The sequence below is a fragment of the Vigna unguiculata genome, chromosome 4, assembly GCF_004118075.2.
Source record: "Vigna unguiculata cultivar IT97K-499-35 chromosome 4, ASM411807v1, whole genome shotgun sequence".
Lineage (NCBI taxonomy): Eukaryota > Viridiplantae > Streptophyta > Magnoliopsida > Fabales > Fabaceae > Vigna > Vigna unguiculata.
The window spans coordinates 4,007,305-4,034,939 of NC_040282.1; the positions used below are offsets into that span (position 1 = coordinate 4,007,305).

The following is a 27,635-nucleotide window of genomic DNA, read 5'->3' on the forward strand; positions in this document are numbered from 1 at the left end:
TTCCATTAATTCTTCTGGCCATCGGCCTTTAGCGGTATCCAATCTTTTACGCAGCTCCATGAGGATAACTTTGTTTGCCGCTTCCGCTTGGCCATTGGTCTGTGGGTGTTCTACAGAACTTGTGATGTGTTTGATGCCCAAGCCGGTGTAGAATTTTGCTAACTCCTTGTCAATAAATTGTTGGCCGTTATCTGTTATGATGGTATGCGGTACACCATATCTGCATATGACGTCCTTCCACACAAACTGCTGGACTTGCTGGGCCGTGATAGTGGTCAATGGCTTGGCTTCAATCCATTTGGTGAAGTAGTCAACGGCTACGATTAGGAACTTAACCTGTCCTTTGCCGGGTGTGAAGGGGCCTAGGATGTCCATTCCCCATTTAGCGAATGGACAGGGGGACAATATGTGGTGTAGTTGTTCTTGTTTTTGATGTATAAGGTTGCCGTGCTTCTGGCATGGTTTACATTTCTTGACGTAGTCTTGGCAGTCCGCCTCTATTGTGGGCCAGAAGTACCCGGCTCTGAGAATTCTTGTGGCCATGGTGCGTGCGCCTGAATGATAACCACAAATTCCTTCGTGTAGTTCCTTAATGACATACTGGGCTTGTTCTGGCGTGACACATTTAAGTAGGGGCTGGCCGTATCCGCGTTTGTAGAGGTCATCGCCTACCATAGTGTACCTGGCGGCCTTGGCCAGCCAAGTTTTGTCCACGTCGGCAGGGGGGTTGCCGGTTTTGAGGTACTGAATGTAAGGGGTGGTCCAGTTTGGGTTTTGGGTTGGGGTGATGCTGTTTGATCGGGTGTGGGTTAACGTTTGGCAAGCGTGTGTGACGGAAGGTGTGGATAGTGTTTGCTGTAGCAAGGACCGGTTACGGTTTTTGAGCTTGGTACTGGCTAATTTGGAAAGGATGTCGGCTCTGACATTGTCGGTTCTGGGTATGTGTTCGACGCGGACTTGTTCAAAGGCGGATTGGATGATTGCGCGGACTAGATGGTAATATTGTTGGAGGATGGGGTCTTTGATTTGGAACTCGTCGTTCAGATGACCTACGGTGAGTTTGGAGTCGGTTTTGCATGTTAACTTTTTGACGCCGACTTCACGGGCTAGAGAGAGCCCGGCGAGGATAGCTTCGTATTCGGCTTGATTATTCGACGTTTTGAAAGCGAAGTGAAGAGATTTCTCAATGAGGATGTCGTTGGGGCCTTCCAACACGATGCCGGCACCGGCACCCCTTGGGTTCGAGGAGCCATCTACATGAAGCGTCCATTGGTCCTCAACAATTAGATTTTTGACCCAAATTCATACTTTTAGCAAAAGTAGTTTGGATTTTTTTAAAATCTAGATCCAAATATTTGGATCAAGATTTAAATCCAATACAAATATTTGGATCAAGTTCAAAATTCAGAATCCATTTTTTATAAAAGAAATTTAAATTGAATTTTTTAAAACTTGTGTCATTAAGGCCCGACGACCCGGACGGGCCCGACGACCCGGACAACCCAGATGGGCCCGACGACTCGAACGGGCCGGACAACCCGGACGAGTCCGACAACACGAACAGGCTCGACGACGCGAACGGGCCGGACGACACAAATGGATCTGACGACCCAGACGGGCCAGACAGGCCAGACGACCCGGACAGACCTGTCCGAACAGTCGGGCCCAATCAGGTAGTCGGGCACGTTTGAGTCGTGGGGCCCGTCTGGATCGTCGGGTATGTCAAGGTCGTCAGGCCTGTCCGGTCATCGGACCCATTCGGGTTGTCGGGCATGTCCAGGTCGTCAGGCCCGTCCGAGTCGTAGGGAGCGTCTGGGTCGTAATTCCCGTCCGGGTTTTCGTTTCGTCGTGTCATCCAGGTCGTCAGGCTCGTTCGGGTCGTCAGGCCCGTCCGGGTCGTCGGGCCCGTCTGGGTCGTCCGAGTTATCAGGTTCGTCCGGATCGTCGAGCCCATCCGAGTCGTCCGGCCCGTTCATGTCGTCATGCCCATCTGAGTCGTAAGGCCCGTGTAGGTCGTCGGGCCCGTCCGGGTCGCCCGACCCATCTAGGTCGTCCACCCCATTTGGGTCTTTGAGCCTGTTCGGTTCGTCGAGTCCGTCCGGGTCTCTGGGCCTGCCTGACCCGTTCGGGTTTTTGGGCTGCTTGACCTGTTTTCGTCATTGGTCCCGCTTGGTCCGTTCGGGTCTTCGGGTCCGCGTGACCCTTTCGGGTCTTTGGATCTGCCTGACCCGTTTAGGTCTTTGGGCCTGCTTGACCCGTTCGGTTCTTGAAGCCCACTTGACCCATTCAGGTCATCGGGCCTACTTGGCCCGTTCGGATCTTTGAACCTGCCTGGCTCGTTCGGGTCTTCGGGCCCACCTGGCTCATCAGGTCATTGGGCTCGCCTACCCCGTTCGTGTCATCAGGCTCACTCGAATTTTTCGGATCGTTGGGCCCATTCGGGTCATTGGGCCCGCCTAGCCTGTTCATATCTTTAGGCTCGTCCAACCTCTTATGGTTGTCGGACCTGCCCTATCCGTATAGGTCGTCGAGCAAGGTCCGTCCAAGTCTGAATTTAGCATAGTCCATCTCAACCTTTATTCTAACCCAACTAAAAATTTAAATTGAAAATTTGGATTGGATTTTTTGGATTATCCAGATTTAAAAATCTTGATTTATAAAATGGATATCCAATCCATAATATATATGAAATGTAAATTAGATTGAAATTCAGATCCATTAAATGGATTTTAAATAGATTGGATTTTTAATAAAATGGATTATAAATGGATTGGATTGGAGCAAAAGTGGATTGGATCAAGAAAATTAGATTTTTTGCCCACCCTTACTGGCAACTCCTTTATCATGGGAAGTCTAACCAAACGAAGTTTCTTTATTTTTCCCGTCTTTCCTAATATTTCTGGAAAATTATCAAGACTAAAACAGTCTGAAAGTTCTAGTTCTTCAAGAGAAGGCAAGTTGAGAGGTGGAAATCTCTTAAGCTCCGCGCACTCTTCCGCAATCAATATTTTAAGTTTAGTCAGAAAACCAACTGAGTCGTCTACTGAAATTAAACTCGCACATATTCTTTAAAAGAAAGCTTTTCCAAATTTGGGAGATGACATACGTTAGGTATATGTGTTCAAAGATTGCAGTAGTTAAAATTCAATTCGGTTAGATTCTCGAACTTCTGCAAAGAAAATAATGAGAACAAGAGATAAGAACATAATGAATAACTTGGAAGTGTATTTACAAATTTGATTTTCTTACACAAATGAGGTTATTGCCTTTTTTAAATACAAAAATAGGCAACTTTTAAACAAATAACCAGTATGAGTACAACTTCAATAAGAAGTCGTATCACTACGACTTCAGGAAATTGAACAAACTTACAAAGAAGTCGTATCAAAGAATAGAGATTTAAGGACAATTAAAAAAACACCGAAGTTTTAGGAGGCAATAGAGACTTTAGTTCGTTTTCAAGTGATACTACTTCTTATTGCTGAAGTCGTCCGAGTTGAATTCTTCTATCTGTACTTTTTTTAAAAAGTTGCCTATTTTCGTAGGGAATTACCTCATATGTGTAAAAAAGCCTACAAATTTACAAGATGAGAAATATATTCAGTAAACTTGCCTTTGATGAGCTAGGGAATTTAAATGACGTAAAATCACTGTCAGGTAACTTGCATATCAAAAGTTTGTTCGGATCAAAATTTTATGGAAAACAATTTGAAGGGTATGCATGCCATTCCAATACTCTCAAACTTTGTGGAAAACAATTGGGACCTCTAGAAATTTTGCAATTTCTAATAATAAGTGCTTTAAGGTTTTTCATATTTCCAAAGGCGTTTCCATTCCAATCCAGTGTTTCTACTTCCTTATATATCGAGATATCAAGACATAGAATCTCAATCATGCTACCTGTTAATGCAAAGAAACACACATATCAACTAGTTTTGTGGAACAAATCCAGAGAAATTGCAAATCATCTAGACAAAAATAACTAGGATGGAGATATATGATTAAAAAGAAACATATATCAATTTGAGAAACAACACCAATCATCCATGAGTCTCACTTACTGTGTTTTCCTTTAAAACTTGAATTATAACTTTAGGTAACGATATTCTTCTGCGCTTCCCTGACCCTTCAGGTGATTCTTGCCGGTCAATTTGTCTACCCATCTCCTCAATCAGGTCGTGTATTTCAACTCTACTCCACCAACCAATCTTTATGAGAGATTTGTTAACCAACACACCAATATGATGTTTCATACAATCATCATAAATACCAGCACTGTAACACCAAAATAAAACAGACAAAATAAATACCAGCACCAATCCTTTTTACTTTATCACTAACTAACTGTTCCCACAAAAAGGTTTATCATTAAATCGAATTTGACAAGACAAAGGAAACAGAAAATAAAATCCTAAAGTATTTAGAAAAGTCCCAGTCAAATATTGAGGCATTTTGTCCATGTCTTAATACTTGAAATTTGTATGGTCAAGGTTACCAAGAATTTTAACGTTAAATCATAAGAGAAGTAAAACATAATCCAAGAAAAATTGTGAAGTAAAAAGATTGGTAAGGTGGTGTAACCGTCTTTGAAATGATAGCCAGACAAATCAGCTACTTGACGCAGAGCCATCTTCCATTTCTGCACCTTCTCCACATCTTCGAACCTTCTCTGACGCTTTTTCAATGCTTCTCCAAAACTCTCTTTCTGGTGTCTCACGTCTGAAGGATCCACCTTATAAAATACTGGTATAAGAAGTAGTCCTTTATTCTTGCAGTCAAGGATTACTACAAGTTCATCCAAGCAGAAGGAGGAAGAAGCATAGTTCTGACACAACTATGGCAATCCTAGACTCTTCAATTGCCTTCACAAGTGTGATTTCCTCTCCACTCTGAAGATCCTCATCATCGATGAAAGTGTGAATTCCCCTGTCACACAGAGCTTTGTAGAGATTGCCAGTGAAACCATGACGCGTGTCTTCCCCTCTAAAGCTGAGGAACACATCATATGTGAATGCAGGGCAATTTTGAATTGCCATTGGAACAAAATTTAGAGTGATAATGGTGTGAGCGTGTTGGAACTGTAAGTGGAATGAAATGAAACTTGGTATAAATATGAAATTAGAAGAGGAAAATGTAAAGTAGAGTGAAGTAGCAAACAACAATTAGCGTGGGTTCCTGTTGTACGTTAAACAGTAGTCAACACAATAATGCTCAACTTATGGTCATCTTATAAAGATAATTAATATACTATAAACTCACATAATTAACTAAGTTGGTTGCTTTACTTCATTTTCACTCCGTTAATTCTATCTATCCAAACCGTTCAGTTTAATTTGATTTGTTTGATTAATTTGATTTTCTTTAATCCAAATTTGTTCATAATGGTTTTAATTTTTTTTTTTTTTTTGCACTATCTCTTACTTATATATAGAATAACTGGTTCTTTGTCACATTTATTATTTACTATTGGCTTTTTAGTTTTGTTCTCAATCTTAATTTTTCTTTTCTTTTTACTTACGTACTATAAAAATATTACACATTTATTATGACACTGTTTATAATTACTTTTCTATCAATTTAAAACTCAATCAACCGAATAATATTTTAGAAAATAAAAAATATTTTATCTGGACTATAAATATGGGTATATAATACTAATCAAACTAAAAATCCATTCATCACTGTCTCTGTAATCAATTTCCATCTTTGTCGGTTAGAAAACAGAGTTGTTGAATAAAAATGTTGAATTCGACTACGGCAAGTACACGTTAAAGAAATAGCAGGACCACTGAAGCTTGAGTCCATGTTCTGATGTTCATGCTAACATATAATCATTTTTCAAACTTTGACAAATTAAAGTAAGATTTAATAAAAGCCTCTTGTCATTGCTTGTAAACTTTGTGTGGAACTTTTTCCACTCTTTTTTATGAAATACTAGAATGTGATTCAAATGGCATATGAATTACAAGTTATTATTTGAATTTGTTTTAGTGAGTCTTCTACAAATAACTCTTGAGTCTCATTATTTGTAATTTTGTTCGGTGAATAACAAGATTTCATTTCTCTCTTTCAAGAAAAACAATTTTTTCTTCTTCCTCCAAAGCATCGAAACTTACTTTCAGTATCTATAGGATTTTATTGTTTGGAATAACAACATCAACAAGAATAGTGTCCATTCACAAGTTGTTGTCTACACACCTGCATAGTGTACCACATTTAAGTCCTTAAGAATAGTGTCCATTTACATATCTGTTAATCATTTTGTTCGTCTTTTCAGACAGCTTTACTACATCTTAACTGTTTACTTCTAATTGTAAGGATGATGAGGCTAGTTGTTACTATGAATAATTTGATCAGAAAGGACAAAGACTTTAAACCAGTTAAATATTGTAACTGTACTCTTTAACTTTTTCCCATAACACTAGATTGGCTAGTTTTTTAGCATTTTTATTTAGTATGTTTGAAAATTTTGTATAAGGAGAATGGTTACCATGATGCTAATTCACTCTTGAGTCGGAACACAAATAGTTTTGTGTTTACTTGTATCGCTATCTTTCAGATGATGTCTTTGTATTGCATGACATCTTGTTTGTTTTAAACTGACAAATGAATTTCATAATTAGCTTTTCATAACTAGAACTCGTTAAATGTGGAGTAAAAATGTTATTTACTAGAACATCCAGCTACTATTCATAGCTGAAACCAGAAATTTATCCTTTTTTGTCGTTTGTTAGGTAACTTTGTTCTTTCTCAAACGTAGATTTATGTTAAGAATAATTAGTGTAATTCAAAGTTCCACATTAGACAGAAAAAACAAAGTTAACTCATCGGCTTAAAGACTCAAAACCTAATTGCTGAGCTTTAAGCGAACTAGATAACCTTGCACTATAACAAGTCAATCCGGATATTTTTTCATTTCTTTTTTCTAAATCCTTTTAAATTTCCTGTCCAATTTGAATTGATTCCTATTTCAGCGTTTTATAATATGCGTCATTCTTTTGTCTCACATCCACAAACTAATTCTTCAATGTTATTATCATCAACATATAATCCCTTCTTAGCTGCATCTGCCTTATCGATTATATTTTGTTTATTAAATTTTAGCATCATTTTTCTATTGGGTTAGCAACCATCTTTAGTTGTCCTGTTTTTTTTTCTTGGTCTCGTAGTATCCTTGGCTTCCCTCTTTCTGAGCACTTTCTCCTCACCATTTACCCTATTAGCTTGATAATAAGTCCATTCAACAAAGAAAATTAATCATAATAATGAAGGAAGAAAACAATGACACAACATTCTTTACCTGCTTCACTAGTTTACATTAAATTCAGGCTTTCCATTTCGGATTCAATAAAAGTATTCATCATGTGCCACAATCGATCACTCTGTTTCTAATACTTCTCTTCTCTTCTTCAATTTATACAGATCAAAATAATAAGTATATATAAAATGAGTTACCATGATATAAAGTATGACACTGGATAATTTACCTTTGACACTAATTGTATCACTTATAAACTTTAACTCCATCGAACTTCACACTATCATAAAACTATACACCGTTTATGTTGCACAAATACAGTGTGTGAATCTTGCGAGTTCCCTTATGTTTTCCATATTTTCCTTATATTTATTGAGAGCTATCAAGATGTAACAGCACGAAAGATGGAGGTTTTCAACAGAGGTCAACTTGACCAGTCGAAAATTTCTTAGCTTGGTGCAACCAAAAGCACTCATTATTTTAACCATGTAACTAAATTCTGACACTGTTCAAATGAAAGTTTCTCCACACCTGCTAACCAGATATGTTAGATAATCTTGGTTAAAAATTTGCATTTGAAAATTTAAAAACTCTTAGATTCACCAACTTCTGCAAAGAAAGAGGAAAGAAAGAAGAATTGAAGGAATAATCTTACTGTGAATTTATCAATTTACAAGATAAAATATATTGGGAGATTGAAAACACAAAGTCATGAACGATTGAAGAAATCAAAAAATATATTTTTTACAGTATTAACCCAAATAAAGTTGTCATAGTTGGGTTGGGTAGGCCATGAGACTTATAAATAAAATGAGAGCTAACAAAAAGCGAGAAAAGAAAGGAAGAAAAGTTATAAAGAAAAGTTAGGATCATCATATCTAATGTCCTCCATGCCCCTTCTTTCCGATTTGACTACATGGATTCCCATTGCTTTGATGAGTGAGGTATCAAACAAACCTTGGTATGTAATCTCCACATGCTTCCACTCCTTTTCTGAAGCCATTTTAATCAGATCTTCACGGAACGGTAACACATGCAGATCAAAGAGCTGCATATGATCCAATTCCAGCATCCCCACATTCTTGTGATCAAAGGTATTTTCTTGAAGTTTGCCGTTGATTAACAACACGGGTCTTAGCAATTGTATAGTGGTAACATCAAGTACAGGTGCAATAAGAAGACAAAGAACTTTGGCAGGAAATTTATCACGAAACCAGAAAGAAATCGAAGGTCCCCTGCATTCTTTGTCCAACCACCTTGGGATACTTCCTCCTGAAAAGATGAAATTAGTCTCTCCAGCCTCGTGAAATTGCTGCTAGTCACAATTCATCAACAATTCATTAAACCAATTATATATATTATGAAATAAAACTCATTAAAAACAAGGCAAAACCTGATTTAACGACATGCTTGAACCCAAGGAAGTCAATGATGTACACTCTATCGCCCTGAAAAATTTCAAGTTTGGTGGAACCCCTCTAATTTCCTCTAGACGCTTGCAGTAACTCACATCAAGATCATCCAGGTGGTGAAATTCTCTGATGCACTCAGGAAGGAGTGTGATATTAGATTCCCTTAGGCATAAATACCTCACGTTGGTCAACTGCGTGAAACCTGCTGAAAAAAAATCATCATTCAGGTTGCAAGACGGTAACCAAAACCCACGTAGATTTGAAGATACCGCTGTGTCCACTTCTTCACCATCTTTTGAATTTATCCATTTCCACTCCTTGCATTTTTTAACGCCAAAATCAGCCAATTCAGGCGTCAAGACACTGCTATTTAACTCATCAACATCACATTCCATGTATAACTCTTGGAGCCCAGTAAGATTTTGAAATGAAACTGGCAACTCTTTTATGGTAAGTTCATACAAACGAAGTCTCCTTATGTTTCCCATCTTTCCTAATATTTCTGGAAAATTCTCAAGACTTGAACAGTATGAAAGTTTAAGTTTTTTAAGAGAGGGCAAGTTGAGAGGTGGAAATCTCCTAAGCTTCTTGCAGTGTTGCGAAGTCAATAATTTAAGTTTAGTCATAAAACCAACTGAGTCGTCAATTGCAGTTAAACTCTCACAACATTCAAAAGAAAGCTTTTCCAAATTTGGGAGATCAGATACGTCAGGTATCCGTGTTAAAAGTTGGCAGTAGTCAAAATTCAAGTCGGTTAGATTCTCGAACTTCTGCCAAGAAAATAATGGAAAAAAGAAATAAGAATATAATGAGTGAATTTGAAGTGTGTTTACAAATTTACAAGATAAGGAATATATTCTTTAAACCTGCCTTCGATGAGCCAAGCATTCCAAATGATGTAAAACGACTCTTAGATAACTTGCATGTCAAAAGTTTGTTGGGATCAAAATTTGATGGTAAACAATCTGAAGGGTATCCATGCCATTCCAGTACTTTCAAACTTTCTGGAAAACAATTGGGACCTCTGGAAAATTTGCCATTTCTAATAATAAGTATTTTAAGGTTTTTCATATTTCCAAAGGCATTTCCATTCCAATGTAGTGTTTCATCTTTCTCAGAAATGGAGATATCAAGACATAGGATCTCAATCCTTCTAGTTCCCTGTTGATGCAAAGTGGCACAAAAATCAACTAGTTTTATGTAACACTTCTAGAGGAATTGTAAATCATCGAGAAAAAAAAATTACTGTCATAGAGATATATGATTAAAAAGATAAATATATCAAATTGAGAAATAAAACCAATCATCCATGAATTTCACTTACTGTGTTGTCCTTTATAACTTCCATGATATCTTTAGGTAACCATAATCTCCTGCGCTTTCCTGGCTCTTTCGGTGATTCTTTCTGGTCAATTTGCCTACCCATGTCCTTAATCAAGTCGTGCAACTCAACTGTTTGACACCGACTAACCTTTATGAGAGATTTTTCAACCAGCACACTAATATGATGTTTCATGCAGTCATCATAAGCAGCACGAAGCATAATCTCAACCTCAGTCAATTTATATCCTTTGAAGCAACAAGCAATGTCAAGAAAAACACCCTTCTCCTCTTCCTCCAAAGCATCAAAGCTTACCTTAAGTATCTTTAGGATTTGATTGTTAGGGATTCTTTTATATTGATTGATAGCAGATTTCCACTCTTCCACACTTTTTGCAAACAGGTTAGAGCCAATTACCTCTAAAGCCAATGGAAAGCCAGAAGCATAACATACTAGATGATTTAAGACCTCCATGTAACTTGGATCAACTTGTTCCCTTTCGAAAGCTTTCCATGTAAGCAACTGAGACCATCATCTTTGTTCAATGTCTTGACACTATACGTTGTTTTGACCTGATGAGATGCAAGCAGTTGTGTATCTCGAGTTGTGATGATGACCCTGCTGCCGGGACCAAACCAATCAAGGCTTCCAGCCAGTGCCTGTAACTGCTCGCACCTGTCAACGTCATCAAGAATCAACAGAACCTTCTTTCGCTGCAACCTTTGTTGTATTATTGAAATTCCTTCATGTTTACTTGTTAAGTTGATGTCCTTCGCTCCAAGTAGGTTTGAAAGAAGAATGCTTTGGAGGTATTACAGCCCATGCTTTTTTGATTTCTCTCTCACGTTTTGAAGAAAACAAGAACCATCAAAACAGTCAGCAATCAAATTATAAAGTGCTAAAGCGAGTGTTGTTTTTCCTACGCCACCCTTTCCATGGATCCCTATCATGTGGAATCCTTCACCACATTCAACGTTTAGAATCTTTCTTAGTTCTAGCACTTGTGGCCCTAGTCTAACAGGGTAATCCGCAACATGTAAACGAGCAGGATTAATCTTGTGGCAGACCCAGTCCACAACACTCCCAATAAACTTGAATTCGTATCCATCACTATTTCAAACAAAAAGGTTTAATGAGGCTAAAATTGTTACAAAATCAGAAAACTATATAGAGCTGTAAAACCAAAATAAAACAGAAAAGAGTGTTGTTTGTGAAGTTGCAATGAAAAGAGCGAAAAAACAGTAAACTTCAATTTTGTGAGTGTAGGTTGTGTGGTACAAAATGTTTCTTTTTTATTATTACACAGATGTGTAAATCTGCACAAAAAAAATACCAGCACCAATCGTTTTTACTTAATCACTAATGGTACAGCTAACTGTGTCCACGAAAAGGTTTATCATTAAATCGAATCTGACAAGACAGAGGAAATAGAAAATAAAATCTTAAAAGTGTTAAAGTATTTAGAAAAGTCCATGGCAAAAATTGAGACCGGTCCATGTCTTAATACTTGTAATTTGTATGGTAAAGGGTAACAAGAATTTTATCGTTATATCATTAGAGAAGTAAAACTTAATCCAAGAAAAGTATTGAAGTAAAAAGATTGGTAAGGTGGTTTGAAATGATACCCAGACAAGTCAGCTACTTGACGCAGAGCCATCTTCCATTGCTGCAACTTCTCCTTCTTATCTTTAAACCCTCTCTGATGCTTAGTCAATGCTTCTCCATAACTACAAAATGATGAACGATTTACGAAATCCAAATGGATCAACCAATGTTAATTGATTAAAAATATATTTTATAGAATATAAACCCAAATACAGTTGTCATACTTGTCTAGGGTAGGCCATGAGACTTGTAAATAAAATGAGAGCTAAGAAAAAGCAAAAAAAGAAGGAAGAAAGGTTATAAAGAAGTTGCATAGTGTAATGCCTATTTTACAGGTTAGGCTTCCTCTCGCAGAAAACAGAACAAGGAAAAATAATGTTGGCTATTTCTTTGCTTTTATTTATGAAGAACCTGTCATACTCATACATATAGTGGTCTCCATACGCCTCCAAAATAGAGAAAAATATCTATGAAAGATTCTAACAACCTTTGAAAATACTTCTTTGCCCTTAGTCATAATTACTCTCAAAACATTTACTTCATTCAACCTTTAACACCGCAGTCAGGGCGCTTCTCCCTGCACCTCCAAGCCTTCTCCTGCACCCCCAAAATTTACTATTATACCCTTCATTAATATACAGATGAAAGTGGGTAAAAAGCAGTAAATTTCATTTACTGCGTCGCCAACTTCTTTGCACCCCCAAATGATTTCATACTATTTCTTCTCCCGTCCTGCGTTTCTTCTCCGTCTCATTACTGTGCCTGCATTTAAATTTTTCTCCGTTTCATTCTCTCGTCTCGTGTGGTCACTGAGCTTTAATTTTCTCTGCTTCATTCTTTCATTCTCTGGTTTCTCTGGTGGTGGTCCCTCTTCCGAGGTTTGTGTCACTTTCATTCATTTTTTTAAAGGAATCTTGTTCATTCTCTCAGTCCTTTGTGCTTGTGATTGAAGGTTCTGTGTTTCTTGGTTCTGTGTTTGAAGAAAGGTGGTATTGTGAGTTACCTGTGCGTCTTCTATCCAAGTGTGGTACTGTGAGTTCCCGTCCTCTTATCTTTTCCCCAGGTTAGCGAGTTCGAATGTTAATATTAGTTTGATCTTTTTTTCTGTTCATTATGTAAAACGGAATTCGTATTCCATTTCAAAAAGTATGATACTGATTCCACATTCTATTTAAAAAAAACACCGAATCTTTATGAAACGCATTCTGGAATCCGTTTCACACCATTTTGAAACGGATCACGTAATCCGTTTCGCGAAAAAATTGAAATATTTGTGAAACGGATTACGAATTCCGTTTCAGAAAAATGTGAAACGGATTCTGTAATCCGTTTCAGAAAATTTCCATTTTTTTTTTAAACGGATTTCACATTCCATTTCACATTTTTCTGAAACGGAATTCGTATTCCGTTTCACAAAGTTTAAATTTTTTTTCATGAAATGGAGTACGTGATCTGTTTCATAAAAATGTGAAACGGAATTTGAAATCCGTTTCACCAAGTTTCATGTTCTTTTTTTCGCAAATGGGTTTTGGGATCCGTTTCATATGTTCGTGAAACGGATTAGGTATTTCGTTTTTGAAATTTCAAAAGGGTTCTTATGATTTATTAATCTTTTGTTTTCGTTATAAAATAGAATAATGTTGTTTATGTGTTTATGTGCATTGATTGTGGATTTTGTGTGTTGGTATTGAATGTGGATTTAGTGTAGGTTAGTGACTCCAATGGTGTGCGTGAGTTTAGGAGTGAATGTATATTGTGTGATTGGTGAATTTTTTAATGTGAATCATGCAATCAGTTTTGAATATCACCATGCAATCAGTTCTCAATTTTTGATACGTGTTGCATTCTTTTCTTTTCTCTGATACGTGTTGCATTCCTTTTGCATTCTTTTTTTAATTGCATTATTTTTTAAAATTCTTATCTCTTATTATGTGTATTATGTGGTTATCCTAGATGGGTTTTTGACGTATTAAAATATTTTATTTTTATTATAGCTCATTATGGAAGATCATCATTTTAGTTATTTGAGTTTCTTGGATTCTCAAGCGGATTCTCAACTAAATTGTAGTCTCATGTCAGACTTTTCTGATTTTGTTCATGATATCTGCGAACAAGATTATACATCTTATTTTATAACCGATGATATCTTCCCAACACGTGAAGATTTAATTAAGTGGGTTAGAGGGGTTGCCTATAATCTTGGATTTGTTGTTATTATTCTAAGATCAGATAAATATAATGATCCCTTCTACGAGCTGAAGTTGTCGATCTCTTCCGTGCAGCACCCTGTCTGGAACTCTCCGGTGCATCATGTGAACCACGTCTAGTTAAATTTCCTCGTGTCCTAACCATATCTATAATTCAAAGTTTGAAACATTAGAATCCAATATAAATTTCCTGGTGTCTTAGCCATTTTGTTTTTGGTTTTTATCTAATTAATTTCAATATATATATATATATATATATATATATATATATATATATATATATATATATATATATATATATATATATATATATATATATATATATATATATATACTGTCGGTCTCTTCCGTGCAGCACCCTGTTTGGAACTCTCCGGTGCATCATGTGAACCACGTCTAGTTAAATTTTCTCGTGTCCTAACCATATCTATAATTCAAAGTTTGAAACATTAGAATCTAATATAAATTTCCTGGTGTCTTAGCCATTTTGTTTTTGTTTTTTATCTAATTAATTTCAATATATATATATATATATATATTATTTTATTTTTAAATATATATTAAAAAATATGAAAACATAATAAAATAAAATAAAAATTAATAAATAATAAAGCCTCACACCCTCATCTTTCCTTTTTTTTTCTCGTATAAACAATAATTCTAAATGCAAGATCAATTTCACAAATTATCAAATTCAAGACGAATCACAATTAAATTAATTACATGAAACGGATTTAAATAAAAAACATGAAATGCATTTTGTAATATACATTTCTAATTTAGGTTAAAGATTACAAAAATACATAATATGGGAATTGTTAAGTGGTTGTTTTAAATTAGACTTTTGTTAAAATATCACTTCCACCGGTTATTAGAAAAAACTATATTATTTTGCCAACCTTTCAAGAACTTCCACATGCCAATGGCTACTACAAGAATTTGATAAAACTGGTACAATTCAAAGCTTCACTGGAGTTTAATATAAACCATTTTTTTAAACTTGTACTTGGTTTTATGTAAGTTTCAAATAAATCAGTAAATATCGATTTATTCAATTCCATGAACTAGTCAAAATAATTTGCATTTACAACCTTCAAATTCACTATTAGTAGCTTCTAGATAATGAATATTATATATATGGGAATAGAATTTTCACAGTGTTATTTTTTAATTAAATATCTTTATTTTTTATAAATTGCAGTAATGTTATCGATGTTCAAATAATGGTAGTTTTTTATTGGTTGATGTCAAAATATTACCTTTTTTTCCCCTTCACTTTGTAAATAGCTAGAAAATAGAAGGTTGCGTAGTTTAGTTTTATTGTCAACTGGGTTTCTTCTACCCCAAACTTGAATCCATTATTCTCCCACATGATCTTTTTTTGGATATAAAATTAAATAAATAAATTAATTTTAAATTAAATAAAAAACATGAAACGGATTTTGAATTTCGTTTCCAAATGCACTTTCTGACGTAATAGGAAAGGTAACAACTTTCCAATTTAAATTTTGACTGCTTGAAGGTGATGAAGATAATTTCCTCTTCTGGTTTGTAAGTTTGCCTTGCTAGACTTCTGAAGAAGGAAGAAATGTTTGTTGGATTTACTGCTTAAATTGGTGAAGGACCACTAAAAAGGTAATCATATATAGACACACACTTGCAAGAAAAAAATTTCAGATAGTTGGGACGCGTTTGCATGAATCTTTAGGTCCAGGTTTTTAAAAATATCAAATGTGTCTCGCAACATTTTTCTTCTTAGTACCAACCAGCTAGTCAAGGCCAGTTGCAGTAGTGTGGTCCATGAATCACCTGATTTTAATGCCCAGCTAGCCCTCTTATTAGGTAGTGTCTTCTTTCTCCTTTATAACCATTTCAGGTGTGGTGGGAACCTCTCTAACTATTCTTTCTTTTTCCCATTTCACACACATGCTGCTCCAAATCAAGACTCACTCCTTAATTACATTCAACAACGTTAATTACGTCAATCACCTGCTAAAACGAATTTCACACTCCGTTTCGGTGAAAAACCAAAAAAAACACCAAAACGGATTCCATATTCTGTTTCAGCTTTCTGGGAGATGGATTCCAGAATCCATTTCAGTGAAAATAAAAAAAAAATGGATTGTGTGTTCCGTTTCAGGCTTCTGCGAAACGGATTTCACAATCCGTTTCGGTGAAAAACAAAAAAAAAAACAGATTGTGTGTTCCGTTTCAGGCATGTTTGAAACGGATTTGGAAAGCCGTTTCGGTGAAAAATTAAGACAAAGACCGTTTCTCATGTTTATGAAACGGATCTTGTAATTTTTTGCACAACCATTCCTAAATCAATTAAAATATACAGACAACCATTCCTAAAATTAATTAAAATATAATAACATTACTTAACTGGGCGAATGGAGAAGAGGGGAGGCTGCGGAATTGCGCGAAAGGAGAAAAGGGAGGCTACGAAGGCTGGGGAGAAGAACAGTCTGTGGATGCTGCGGAGAAGAAGAGTGTGTGGAGGCTGTGTGGAGGCTGCGGAGAAGAAGAGTGGGTGGAGGGAGAATAGCAGAATGTGGGCAGGAGGGGGATGCTTGCTACGAAAAATAAAGCTTCACGCGCAGCTAGGTCAAAGATTCTTCTGTTGGGGGTGCAAGGAATCTGATTCTTTCATTGCTTTATTGGGGTGCATTTTCGGGGTGTAGACGGTGCATGGTTTTGTGGGGTGCAGAGGGTATGCGGTGAAAAGAGTTAGTAATTCTTAATTTTTACCGTGGGTGAACATGGAAATATATTTAGTTTTGGGGGTACAGGAGAGATTACTGGAGGTGTAGGGAGAAGTCCCCTGCAGTCATAGTCATTTAGATGTTTAGGTTTGGTGTTGTTACGTTTGGGTTTCCTCCTTGTTATTGGGCTGTTCACTTGGGTTGCTGCAGTGTCATAATCTTCTCTTGCAGTTTTCTGGGCCATGACACATGGCCACATTTTTGTGGTGGTGTAAGGATCATAATATCGAATGTCCTTCATGCCTCTTCTTTTTGATTTGACTATATGGATTCCCGTTGATTTGATGAGTGAGGTATCAAACAAACCATCGTATGTAATCTCCACATGCTTCCACTCCTTTTCTGAAGGAATTTTAATCAGATTTTCAGAGAACAACACATGTAGATCAAAGAGGTGTATATGATCCAATTCCTCCATTATCACATCCGTATCATAACCAGCTTGATATTCTTGAACTTTGCCGTTGATTAACACGTCAAAAGTAACGAAGCGAAAAAAGGTATCATCCCGTACAGATGCAATAAGGAAACAAAGGACTTTGGGAGGGAATTGATTACGAAACCAGAAAGAAATTGAAGGTCCCCTGCTTTCTTTATCCAACCACCTTGGAATACTTCCTCCTGGAAGCACAAACATAGTCTTTCCAGCCTCGTGAATTTGCTGCAAGCCACAGTTCATTGAAAATTCATTAAATGAACTATATATTATCAAATCAAATTCATTAAAAACAAGACAAAACCTGATTTAGGAACATGCTTGAACTTGAGGAAGTCAATGATCTACAGTCTATCGCTCTGAACGTTCTCAACTTTGGTGGAATCCCTCTGATTTCCTGTAGATACTTGCAATAACTCACATCAAGAGCAACCAGGTGGTGAAATTCTTTGATGCACTCAGGAAGAAATGTGATATTACTTCTCGACAGGTTTAAACTCTTCACTGTGGTCAACTGCGTGAAATCTGCTGAAAAAAAATCATCATTCAGGTTGCAACTCGATAACCAAAAGCACCTTATATTTGAAGATACCGTTAAGCTCACTTCTTCACCATCTTTTGGATTTACCCATTTCCACTCCTTGCATCCATAAGCTTCAACAACAGTCAACGAAGACATCAAGGCACTGCTATTTAACTGAAGAAAATCACATGCCGCGTATAACTCACGGAGTCCGGTAAGATTTTGAAATGAAACTGGCAACTCTTTTATGGCAAGTTCATACAAATGAAGTTCCCTTATTTTTCCCATCTTTCCTAATATTTCTGGAAAATTCTCCAGACTGTAACAATATGGAAATTGAAGTACTTCAAGAGAGGGCAAGTTGAGAGGTGGAAATCTCTGAAGTTTTGTGCAATGTTGAGCTTTCAATATTTTAAGTTTATTCAGAAAACCAATTGAGTCGTCAAGTGCAATTAAACTCTCACACCGTTCAAAGGAAAGTTTCTCCAGATTTGGGAGATCAGATAGGTCAGGCATCCGTGTTAAAAGTTGGCAATTGTCAAAATTCAAGTCGGTTAAATTCTCGAACTTCTGCAAAGAAAATAATGGGAAGAAAGAATAAGAAGAGTATGAATAATTTAAAAATGTTTTTATCAATTTACAAGATAAAGAATTTATTCTATAAACTTGCCTTTGATGAACCATGGAACCCAAATGACGTAAAAGGACTGTTAGGCAACTTGCATGTCACAAGTTTGTTCGGATGAAAATTTGATGGTAAACAATTTGAAGGGTATCCATGCCATTCCAGTACTCTCAAACTTTCTGGAAAATAATTGGGACCTTTGGAAAATTTACCATTTCTAATGATAAGTATTTTAAGGTTTTTCATCCTTCTGAAGGCGTTGGCATTCCATTCTAGCGTTTCTTCTTTCTCAGATATAGACAAATCCAGGCATAGGATTTTAGTTTCCCTAGTTCCCTGATAATGAAAAGAGCCACACAAATCAACTAGTTTTGTCTATAGAAATTGTAAATCATCTAGAAAAAAAAAAAAACTATGACAGAGATATAAGATTAAAATGAAAAATATATCAATTTGAGAAACAAAACCAATCATCTATGAGTCTCACTTACTGTGTTGTCCCTTAAAACTTGAATTATATCTTTAGGTAACCATAATCTCCTGCCCTTTCCTGGCTTTTTCGATGATTCTCTGCGGTCAATTTGTCTACCCATGTCCCAAATTAAATCATGCATTACAATTGTACTCGAGTAATAAATCTTAATGAGAGATTTTTGAACCAGCACCCCAATATGATATTTCATGCAGTCATCGTAGAGTGCACGAAGCATAACCTCAACCTCTGTCAGTTCATATCCTTCGAAGCAACAAGCAATGTCAAGAAAAACACTCTTCTCTTCTTCCTCCAAACCATCGAAGCTTACTTTAAGAATATCTAGGATTCGATTGTTAGGAATTCTTTTATATTGATTGATAGCAGATTTCCACTCTTCCACACTTTTTGCAAACAGGTTGGAACCGATTACTTCCAAAACCAATGGAAGGCCAGAAGCATAACTTACTACATCATTCAAGACCTCCGTGTAACTTGGATCAACCTGTTCCGTTTTGAAAGCTTTCCATGTAAGCAATTGAAGAGCGTCCTTTGCATTCAATGTCTTGACCTCGTATGTTCCTGTGACCTGATGAGATGCAAGCGGTTGTGTATCTCTAGTTGTGATGATGACTCTGCTGCCGGGACCAAACCAATCAGGGCTTCCCGTCAGAGCCTGTAACTGCTCGCACCTGTCAACGTCATCAAGAATCAACAGAACCTTCTTTCGTTGCAACCTTTGTTGTATCATTGAAATCCCTTGATGCTCACTTGTTAAGTTGATGTCCTTCGCTCCAAGTAGGTTCGAAAGAATAATGCTTTGGAGGTGTTCCAGCCCATGCTTTTTTGATTTCTCTCTCACGTTTTGAACAAAACAAGAACTATCAAAACAGTCAGCAATCAAATTATAAAGTGCTAAAGCGAGGGTTGTTTTTCCTACGCCACCCATTCCATGGATCCCTATCATGTGGAATCCATCACCACATTCAACGTTTAGAAGCTTTCTTACTTCTAGCACTTGTGGCCCTAATCCAACAGGGTAATCCGCAACATGTAAACGAGCAGGATTAATCTTGTGGCAGACCCGGTCCACAACACTCTCAATAAACTTGTATTCGTATCCATCACTATTTCAAACAAAAAGGTTTAGTGAAGTTAAATTTTTTATGAAATCAGAAAATTGTAATTTGTTTTAAAACCAGAAAAATAAAAAACAGAGAAGAAGTTTTTTGTGAAGTTGCAAAATGTTTCTCTCTAATTAATACACACGGTACATATGTAAATCTGAAAAAAATAAATATCTCTACTTCTTACCATTCAACTAACTTTTTCCACTAAAAGGTTTGTCATTAAATTGAATCTGACAGGATAGAACAGAAAATAATTTGTACGGTAAAGGTTAACAAGAATTTTAACGTTAAATCATGAGAGAAGTAAAACAAAATCCAAGAAAAATTGTGAAGTAAAAAGATGGGTAAGGTGGTGTACCCTTCTTCGAAATGATATCCAGACAATTCAGCTACTTGACTCAGAGCCATCTTCCATTTTTGCAACTTCTCCTTCTTATCTTTGAACCTTCTCTGATGCTTAGTGAATGCTTCTCCATAACTACCTTTCTGGTGTCTCACATCTGAAGGGTGCACCTTATAAAATACCGGTATAATAAGTAGCCCTTTATTCTTGCACTCAAGGATGGCTGCAAGTTCATCCAAGCAGAAGGAGGAAGAAGCATAGTTGTGAGAGAGCACAACGATGGCAATCCTAGACTCTTCAATTGCTTTCAGAAGTGCTGCTGTGATTTCATCTCCACGCTGAAGGTGCTCATCATCGATGAAAGTGTGAATTCCCCTGTCACGGAGAGCTTTGTAGAGATTGCCGGTTAAACCATAACGCGTGTCTTCCCCTCTAAAACTGAGGAACACATCGTACCTGAATGCAGGGGAACTTGGAATCGCCATTGGAACAAAATTTAGATGATAATGGTGATCGTGTTGGAACAGTAAGTGGAATCAAACTTTGTATAAATATGAAATTAGAAGAGTGAAGCGTAAAGTAGACTCAAGTAGCGAAGAGTAATTAGCGTTAGTCGTGTTGAATGTTAAACGCGTTAAACTTTTGGAAAATATCTCTGTTGCTGTCTTTCTAGTGTGTTTCCGTTTTGGTCAATGTAAACAGTAGTCAACAATAATGCTCAACTTATGTTCATCTTATAAAGATAATATACTATAAACTATCACATACTTAACTAAGTTGGTTGCTTTACTTCATTTTCACTCTGTTAATTCTATCTATCCAAATCGTTCAGTTTAAATTGATTTGTTTGATTAATTTGAATTTCTTTAATCCACATTTGTTGATAATGGTTTTAAAATATTTCTTTTTTGCACTATCTCTTACTTATATATAGAATAACTGTTTCTTTGTCACATTTATTATTTACTATTGGTTTTTTAGTTTTGTTCTCAATCTTAATTTTTCTTTTCTTTTTACTTACGTACTATAAAAGTATTACACATTTATTATGACACTGTTTATAATTACTTTTCTATCAATTTAAAACTCAATCTACCGAATAATATTTTAGAAAATTAAAAACAGTTTATCGGGACTATAAATATGGGTATATAATACTAATGAAACTAAAAATCCATTCATGACGGTCTCTGTAATCAATTTCCATCTTTGTGGGTGAGAAAACAGAGTTGTTGAATAAAAATGTTGAATTCGACTACGGCAAGTACACGTTAAACAAATAGCAGGAGCACTGAAGCTTGAGTCCATGTTCTGATGTTCATGCTAACATATAATCATTTTTCAAACTTTGACAAATTAAAGTAAGATTTAATAAAAGCGTCTTGTCATTGCTTGTAAACTTTGTGTGGAACTTTGTCCACTTTTCTCTTCTCTCTCGTGTGCTCTCTTATTGTTCTAACACATTTTATGCTTTATCCAGATTAAAAATACAATACATGTCCTATATAAAGTCCTTTTATATGAGTACAAAATCACCACTCTTGCTAATCTTTGTAATATGTTACTAAAATAAGTTACTAACAATTGGCATCAGAAAGCATTATTCCAAAATCTGTCAATTTTTTCTTGTGGAAAAACTCCTTCGTGAGTTACACCTTAATTGCTTTAGGGTTGTAGATAAATTTAAGAATGTTGTAGACTATTTTTTTTCCCAAAGGAACTTACACTTGGTTTATAATAAGTGGGTTGGGGTCTGGTATTTGTATGCACAGTTGAAGTCCACCCTTTTAGTAGGGGAGAGATTTGTGTGTTGTTATGCACTTTCAATATCTGTCAACTTGTTTTATGCAAAAACTCCTTGATGGGTTACATCATAATTGTGCTTGGGTTGCAAGATAAATTTAAAAATGTTGCAGGTTAGTATCTTTCTTCGGTGGCTCCGGGAAGGGTTTTCTGGGGAGGTTTCGAGAACGGTTGGTTCAGAGGTATGGGGAACAGTTGCTTCAGAGGGATTTGGGATAGGGGAAAGAGTTTGAAGATTAAAATGGGATAGGGTTTTTCAAAGAGCAGTTTGGGGTTTCAACATTCAAAGGACGAGGAGGGTTTTCACGGTGGCGGAGAGGTGTGTGCAGGGAGGGTTTTTTTAGGAGGTTTGGGGAAGAGTTGGAGCAGAGGACGGGGAGGATTTGGGGAGGTTTGCGGAAGAGTTGGAGCATAGGAGAGACCGTTTTTGAAAAATCAAAATGAAAAGAGATGAGGGTTCTGTGATGAATGACAAGTGCCCAAACCTTCTGCATTGTCATTTCATTTTTTAGTTAAATTAAAAAAAAATTAAAACTAAATATTTGACGCCACATCAAGTGGTAAGAGAAGTGGTAAGAAAAATGTGTCATTGTATCATTTCTCATTTTAATAATGGCTACAATTTGGAATAATGCCTACAAAAATGTGTGATGTTAGATACTATTTATTTTGAGTTCCTAGATTACATTACATGAATCTCGTTTTAGTCCTAATTATATCAAATATAAATTAATCACCATTACAGAAAACTAATCAAATCATTAATAATTGGTTCTTATCAATGAAACATTAAAAAATTATATGATTATAGTTATGATTTTTCCCTTCACACCAGTAGTCAATTTCACGTCTTTTTTTATGAATCAATGTGTAATTATGTTTGGGCCGAAAAGGTTTGAGCTTGATTTAGCTTTTTGAAAATGAGAGATACACACATGTATCTTTTTTCAGCCTAGAATTACACGTTATGTGGAAAAAGATGAATTGATCCAATTCAACAAACACATATTCCATGACTCCATAAAGAAGTGTGGTGCAATGATTCAAAAGTTGTAAAGTCATGGTTATAGGTTTTAAATCTCTTCCTTCAATCTGAGTCAAGGTAGAAAGCAACATCAAGTTGATGCGTGTGCTCAAAATGTGTAAGCTCTTACTAAAGCAAAATTCTTAACTATGAAAGGAAGAATTAAGTTATTGTAGTGGTTTACTCAAGACAAATTATAGTTTGTAAAATTTTATCGTAAGCAATTTTCCTATACAGTCGTCTTAAGCTATATGATTAGTTTTTTATTTTTTCTACTATATATAATTTAACCATTTTCTATGTTATTGATTATATAAAATTTATAAATGAACTATGTAAAAACATGTAATAAAGATGTTAAATTCAATTATGCTAAAATTTTCTCACAAAGTGTTATTATCTTATTCCACACCACATCAGCGCATAAACTTTTTCAAAACAAAACTAAACTCACTACTGCAATCACATTAATAAACGCATGATGTCAATTCTTCCCTAAAAAAAGGCTAAAACCTGAAAGATTGAAAACACAGAATCATAAAGTCATGAAGATTTACGAAATCCAAATGGATCAACCAATGTCAATTGATTTAAATATATATTATACAACATAATAAACCAAAATAGAGTTGTCATAGTTGGGTTGAGTAGGCCATGAGACTTGTAAATAAAATGAGAGCCAAGAAAAAGCAAAAAAAGAAAGGAAGAAAAGTTAGAAAGAAGTTGCATGGCCACATTTTTGTGGTGGTGTAAGAAGGATCATCATATCGAATGTCCTTCGTGTCCCTGCTTTCCTCTTTGACTATATGGATTCCCATTGCTTTGATGAATGAGTGAGGAAACAAACCTTGGTATGTAATCTCCACATGCTTCCACTCCTTTTCTGAAGCCATTTTCCTCGGATCTTCAAGGAAGGGTAACTCATGCAGATCAAAGAGGTATGTATGAGTATGATCCAATCCCAGTATCCTCACATCTGTCACACTACGAGTCAAATGATATTCTTGAACTTTGCCGTTGATTAACACCACGGGTGTAATAAATTCCACAGTGAAATCAACCCGTAGAGGTGCAATAAGAAGACAAAGAACTTTGTGAGGGAATTGATTACGAAACCAGAAAGAAATTGAAGGTCCCCTGCTTTCTTTATCCAACCACCTTGGAATACTTCCTCCTCCAAATATAAAATCAGTCTCTCCAGCCTCGTGAAGTTGCTGCTAGTCACAATCATCAACGATTCATTAAACCAACTATATATTATCAAATCAAATTCATTAAAAACAAGACAAAAACCTGATTTAACAACATGCTTGAACTCGAGGAAGTCAATGATGTACACTCTATCGCCCTGAAAATTTTCAAGTTTGGTGGAAGCCCTCTAATTTCCTGTAGACGCTTGCATCTATTCACATTGAGATAATTCAGGCAGTGAAATTCTTTGATGCACCCAGGAAGGAATGTGATATTACTTCTCGATAGGTTTAAATTCTTCACCGTGGCCAACTGCGTGAAACCTGCTGAAAAAAAGTCATCATTCAGGTTGCAAGCCGTTAACGAGAACTCAAGTATATTTGAAGATATCGTCGAGCCCACTTCTTCACCATCTTTTGGATTTACCCATTTCCACTCTTTGCATCTATAACCTTCTAATTTAGTCAATGAAGGCGTCAAGGCAAGGCTATTTAACTGAAGAAAATCACATGCCGCGATTAACCGATGGAGTCCAGTAAGATTTTGAAATGAAACTGGCAACTCTTTTATGGCAAGTTGAGACAATCTAAGTTTCTCAATATTTCCCATCTTTCCTAATATTTCTGGAAAATTCTCAAGACTTGAACAATATGAAAATTTAAGTTTTTCAAGAGAGGGCAAGTTGAGAGGTGGAAATCTCCTCAGCTTCGTGCAACCTTGAGCTTTCAATATTTTAAGTTTGTTCAGAAAACCAATTGAGTCGTCAACTGCAAATTTGGGAGATCTGATACGTCAGGCATTCGTGTTAAGAGTTCGCAGCAGTCAAAATTCAATTCGGTTAGATTCTCTAACTTCTGCAAAGAAAATAATGGGAAAAGGAATACGAACAGTATGAATAAATTAGAAGTGTATTTACAAATTTTCAAGGTAAGGAATGTATTCTTTAAACCTACCTTTGAGGAGCCAAGGAATCCAAATGATGTAAAATGACTGTTAGGTAACTTGCATGTCACAAGTTTGCTCGGATCAAAGTTAGATGGTAAACAATTTGAAGGGTATCCATGCCATACCAGTACTCTCAAACTTTCTGGAAAAGAATTGGGACCTTTGCAAAATTTACCATTTCTAATGATAAGTATTTTAAGCTTTTCCATTTTTCCAAAGGCATTTCTATTCCAATCTAGTGTTTCTTCTTTCTCAGATATGGAGATATGAAAACATAGTATCTCAATCCTGCTAGTTTCCTGTTAATGCAAAGAGGAACTCAAATAACTACGATTGAGATATAATTAAAAAGAAAAATATACCAATTTGAGAAACAAGACTAATCATTTATGAGTCTCCCTTACTGTGTTGTCCTTTAAAACTTGAATTATATCTTTAGGTAACCATAATCTCCTGCGCTTTCCTGGCTCTTTCGCTGATTGTTTCAGGTCAATTTGTCTTCCCATGTCCTCAATTAAGTCGTGCATTTCAATTGTAGTAAACCAACCAATCTTTATGAGAGATTTTTCAAGCAGCACACGTATATGATGTTTCATGCAGTCATGGTAGAGAGCACGAAGCATAACCTCAACCTCTGTCAGTTCATATCCTTTGAAGCAACAAGCAATGTCAAGAAAAACACACTTCTCTTCTTCCTCCAAAGCATCGAAGCTTACTTTAAGAATCTCTAGGATTTGATTGTTAGGAATTCTTTTATATTGACTGATAGCAGATTTCCACTCTTCCACAGTTTTTGCAAACAGGTCGGAACCAATTACTTCCAAAGCCAATGGAAGGCCAGAAGCATAAATTACCACATCATTTAAGACCTCCACGTAACGAGGATCAACATGTTCCGTTTTGAAAGCTTTCCATGTAAGCAACTGAAGAGCGTCCTTTGCATACAATGTCTTGACCTCATATGTTGTTTTGACCTGATGAGATGCAAGCAGATGTGTATCTCGAGTTGTGATGATGACCCTGCTGCCAGGACCAAACCAATCAGGGCTTCCAGCCAGTGTCTGTAGCTGCTCGCACTTGTCAACATTATCAAGAATCAAGAGAACCTTTTTTCGCTGCAACCTTTGTTGTATCACTGAAATTCCTTCATGTTCACTAGCCAAGTTGATGTCCTTATCTCCAAGTAATTTTGAAAGAAGGATGCTTTGGAGGTGTTCCAGCCCATGTTTGTTTGATATCTCTCTCACGTTTTGAATAAAACAAGAACCATCAAAACAGTCAGCAATCAAATTATAAACTGCTAAAGCGAGTGTTGTTTTTCCTACACCACCCATTCCATGGATCCCTATCATGTGGAATCCATCACCACATTCCACATTTAAAAGCTTTCTCACTTCTAGCACTTGAGGCCCTAGTCCAACAGGGTAATCCGCAACATGTAAACGAGTTGGATTAATCTTGTGGCAGACCTGGTCCACAACACTCCCAATAAACTTGTATTCGTATCCATCACTATTTTAAACAAAAAGGTTTAGTGAAGCTAAAATTGTTATAATATCAGAAAATTGTAATGAGTTTTAAAACCAAAAAAAGAGAAAGAAAACACAGAGACCAATGTTATTCGGAAGTTGCACAATAGGTGAAGGGAGAAAAGCAGTAAACTTCAATTTTCTTGGTTGTGTTACCAAATGTTTCTCTCTAATTACCAAAGATGTGTTCCTCTAAAGCTGAGGAACACATCATAACCGAATCTTGGAGTCGCCATTGGAACAAGATTTAGAGTGATAATGGTGAGCGTGTTGGAACTGTAAGTGGAATCAAACTGTGTATAAATAAGAAATTAGAAGAGTAAAGTGTAATGTAATGAAATACCAAACCATAATCAGCGTGGGATCTGTCCTACATTAAGCGCGTGAAACTTTTGGAAAATATTTTTTTGCTCTCTTTCTAATTTGCTTTACTTTTGGGTCACTTCTTAATTGGATATGTGTAGTGATATTTTTCACAACTATATTTCCTGCAATATTAAAATTTAATTCTACATCAGTGGTATGCTTAACTTAATTGTTAATTTTAAACAATTTCTACTTGCTAATTTCTCAAACACGATATGGTGAAAGTAATGAACCATGCATGTGTCGCAAAGTTATGATCTAATTCCCTTCTTTTTATTTTTTATTTTTTATAATATTTTGATGACTTCACCTCCCTTCTCAGAATCATGTTTTTTATTTATTTTTTCCTTAGGAAACAACTTGTTAGAAAATTTAGTATCAAAACCAAGATTGAAGTTAAGCATATCTATAGAGTAGATATATACTCATACTCTAGCCAAAATATTAATAATTTTGTACACACAAAATAGAAAGTTGGAAGAATGCTTCTTTGATTTTCATGGCTTCCTCACAACGTTATTTTTTTTTTTTTTGGTATGAGTTCTCTCTCTTGTTCTACTAGTTGCACTCTTATTGTGGTTTGATGTTATTAAACTTATCTTCACGTATACATTTGAGGTTGGATTACTTATTTTTTTTATCATGCATGAGATGTTTATTTCATGAAGTCAACCATAATA

The 27,635-nt window shown here is 36.0% G+C and overlaps 2 protein-coding genes and 2 pseudogenes across 3 annotated transcripts; all 4 read right to left on the minus strand.

The window, feature by feature from the left end:
• Positions 1-3,979: 3,979 nt before the first annotated feature.
• On the minus strand, positions 3,980-5,066 carry LOC114182195 (annotated as a pseudogene).
• Positions 5,067-7,904: 2,838 nt separating this feature from the next.
• LOC114181791 lies at positions 7,905-16,338 on the minus strand (annotated as a pseudogene).
• LOC114181792 (TMV resistance protein N-like) lies at positions 8,422-26,953 on the minus strand. Its single transcript, XM_028068349.1, has 4 exons — positions 25,465-26,953; positions 25,069-25,359; positions 24,218-24,969; positions 8,422-8,530 (listed from the first exon to the last, which is right to left on the minus strand). Exons 1-3 carry the CDS (start codon positions 26,410-26,412, stop codon positions 24,859-24,861), a joined length of 1,350 nt encoding a protein of 449 aa, XP_027924150.1. The 5' UTR covers positions 26,413-26,953; the 3' UTR covers positions 8,422-8,530; positions 24,218-24,858.
• Positions 15,614-20,686, minus strand: LOC114181789 (TMV resistance protein N-like). Of its 2 annotated transcripts, XR_003603925.1 has the most exons (6): positions 20,113-20,686; positions 18,644-19,751; positions 18,198-18,488; positions 17,609-18,097; positions 17,309-17,529; positions 17,165-17,229 (listed from the first exon to the last, which is right to left on the minus strand). XR_003603925.1 is itself a non-coding variant. In XM_028068347.1 (5 exons), exons 1-5 carry the CDS (start codon positions 20,580-20,582, stop codon positions 16,534-16,536), a joined length of 3,354 nt encoding a protein of 1,117 aa, XP_027924148.1. In that variant the 3' UTR covers positions 15,614-16,533. The 2 variants fall into 2 exon arrangements, 1 of the variants encoding a protein (XP_027924148.1); XM_028068347.1 differs by having other exon boundaries at positions 15,614-17,229; positions 17,309-18,097; positions 20,113-20,582.
• Positions 26,954-27,635: the final 682 nt, after the last annotated feature.

Bases quoted from the DNA above. Each gene is read 5' to 3' on its own strand.
- LOC114181789 (XM_028068347.1), bottom strand. From the start codon at position 20,582: ATGGCGATTCCAAGTTCCCCTGCATTCAGGTACGATGTGTTCCTCAGT. The intron at 18,098-18,197 runs GCAAGTTTATAG...TTTTCTTTGCAG, and splicing joins GGTTCCATGGTTCATCAAAG to AAGTTCGAGAATTTAACCGA. The intron at 17,230-17,308 runs GTTTTGTCTTGT...TGTGGCTTGCAG, and splicing joins CAAGCATGTTCCTAAATCAG to CAAATTCACGAGGCTGGAAA.
- LOC114181792 (XM_028068349.1), bottom strand. From the start codon at position 26,412: ATGATAGGGATCCATGGAATGGGTGGTGTAGGAAAAACAACACTCGCT. The intron at 25,360-25,464 runs GTAAGGGAGACT...TTGCATTAACAG, and splicing joins AAGTTTTAAAGGACAACACA to GAAACTAGCAGGATTGAGAT. The intron at 24,970-25,068 runs GTAGGTTTAAAG...TTTTCTTTGCAG, and splicing joins GATTCCTTGGCTCCTCAAAG to AAGTTAGAGAATCTAACCGA.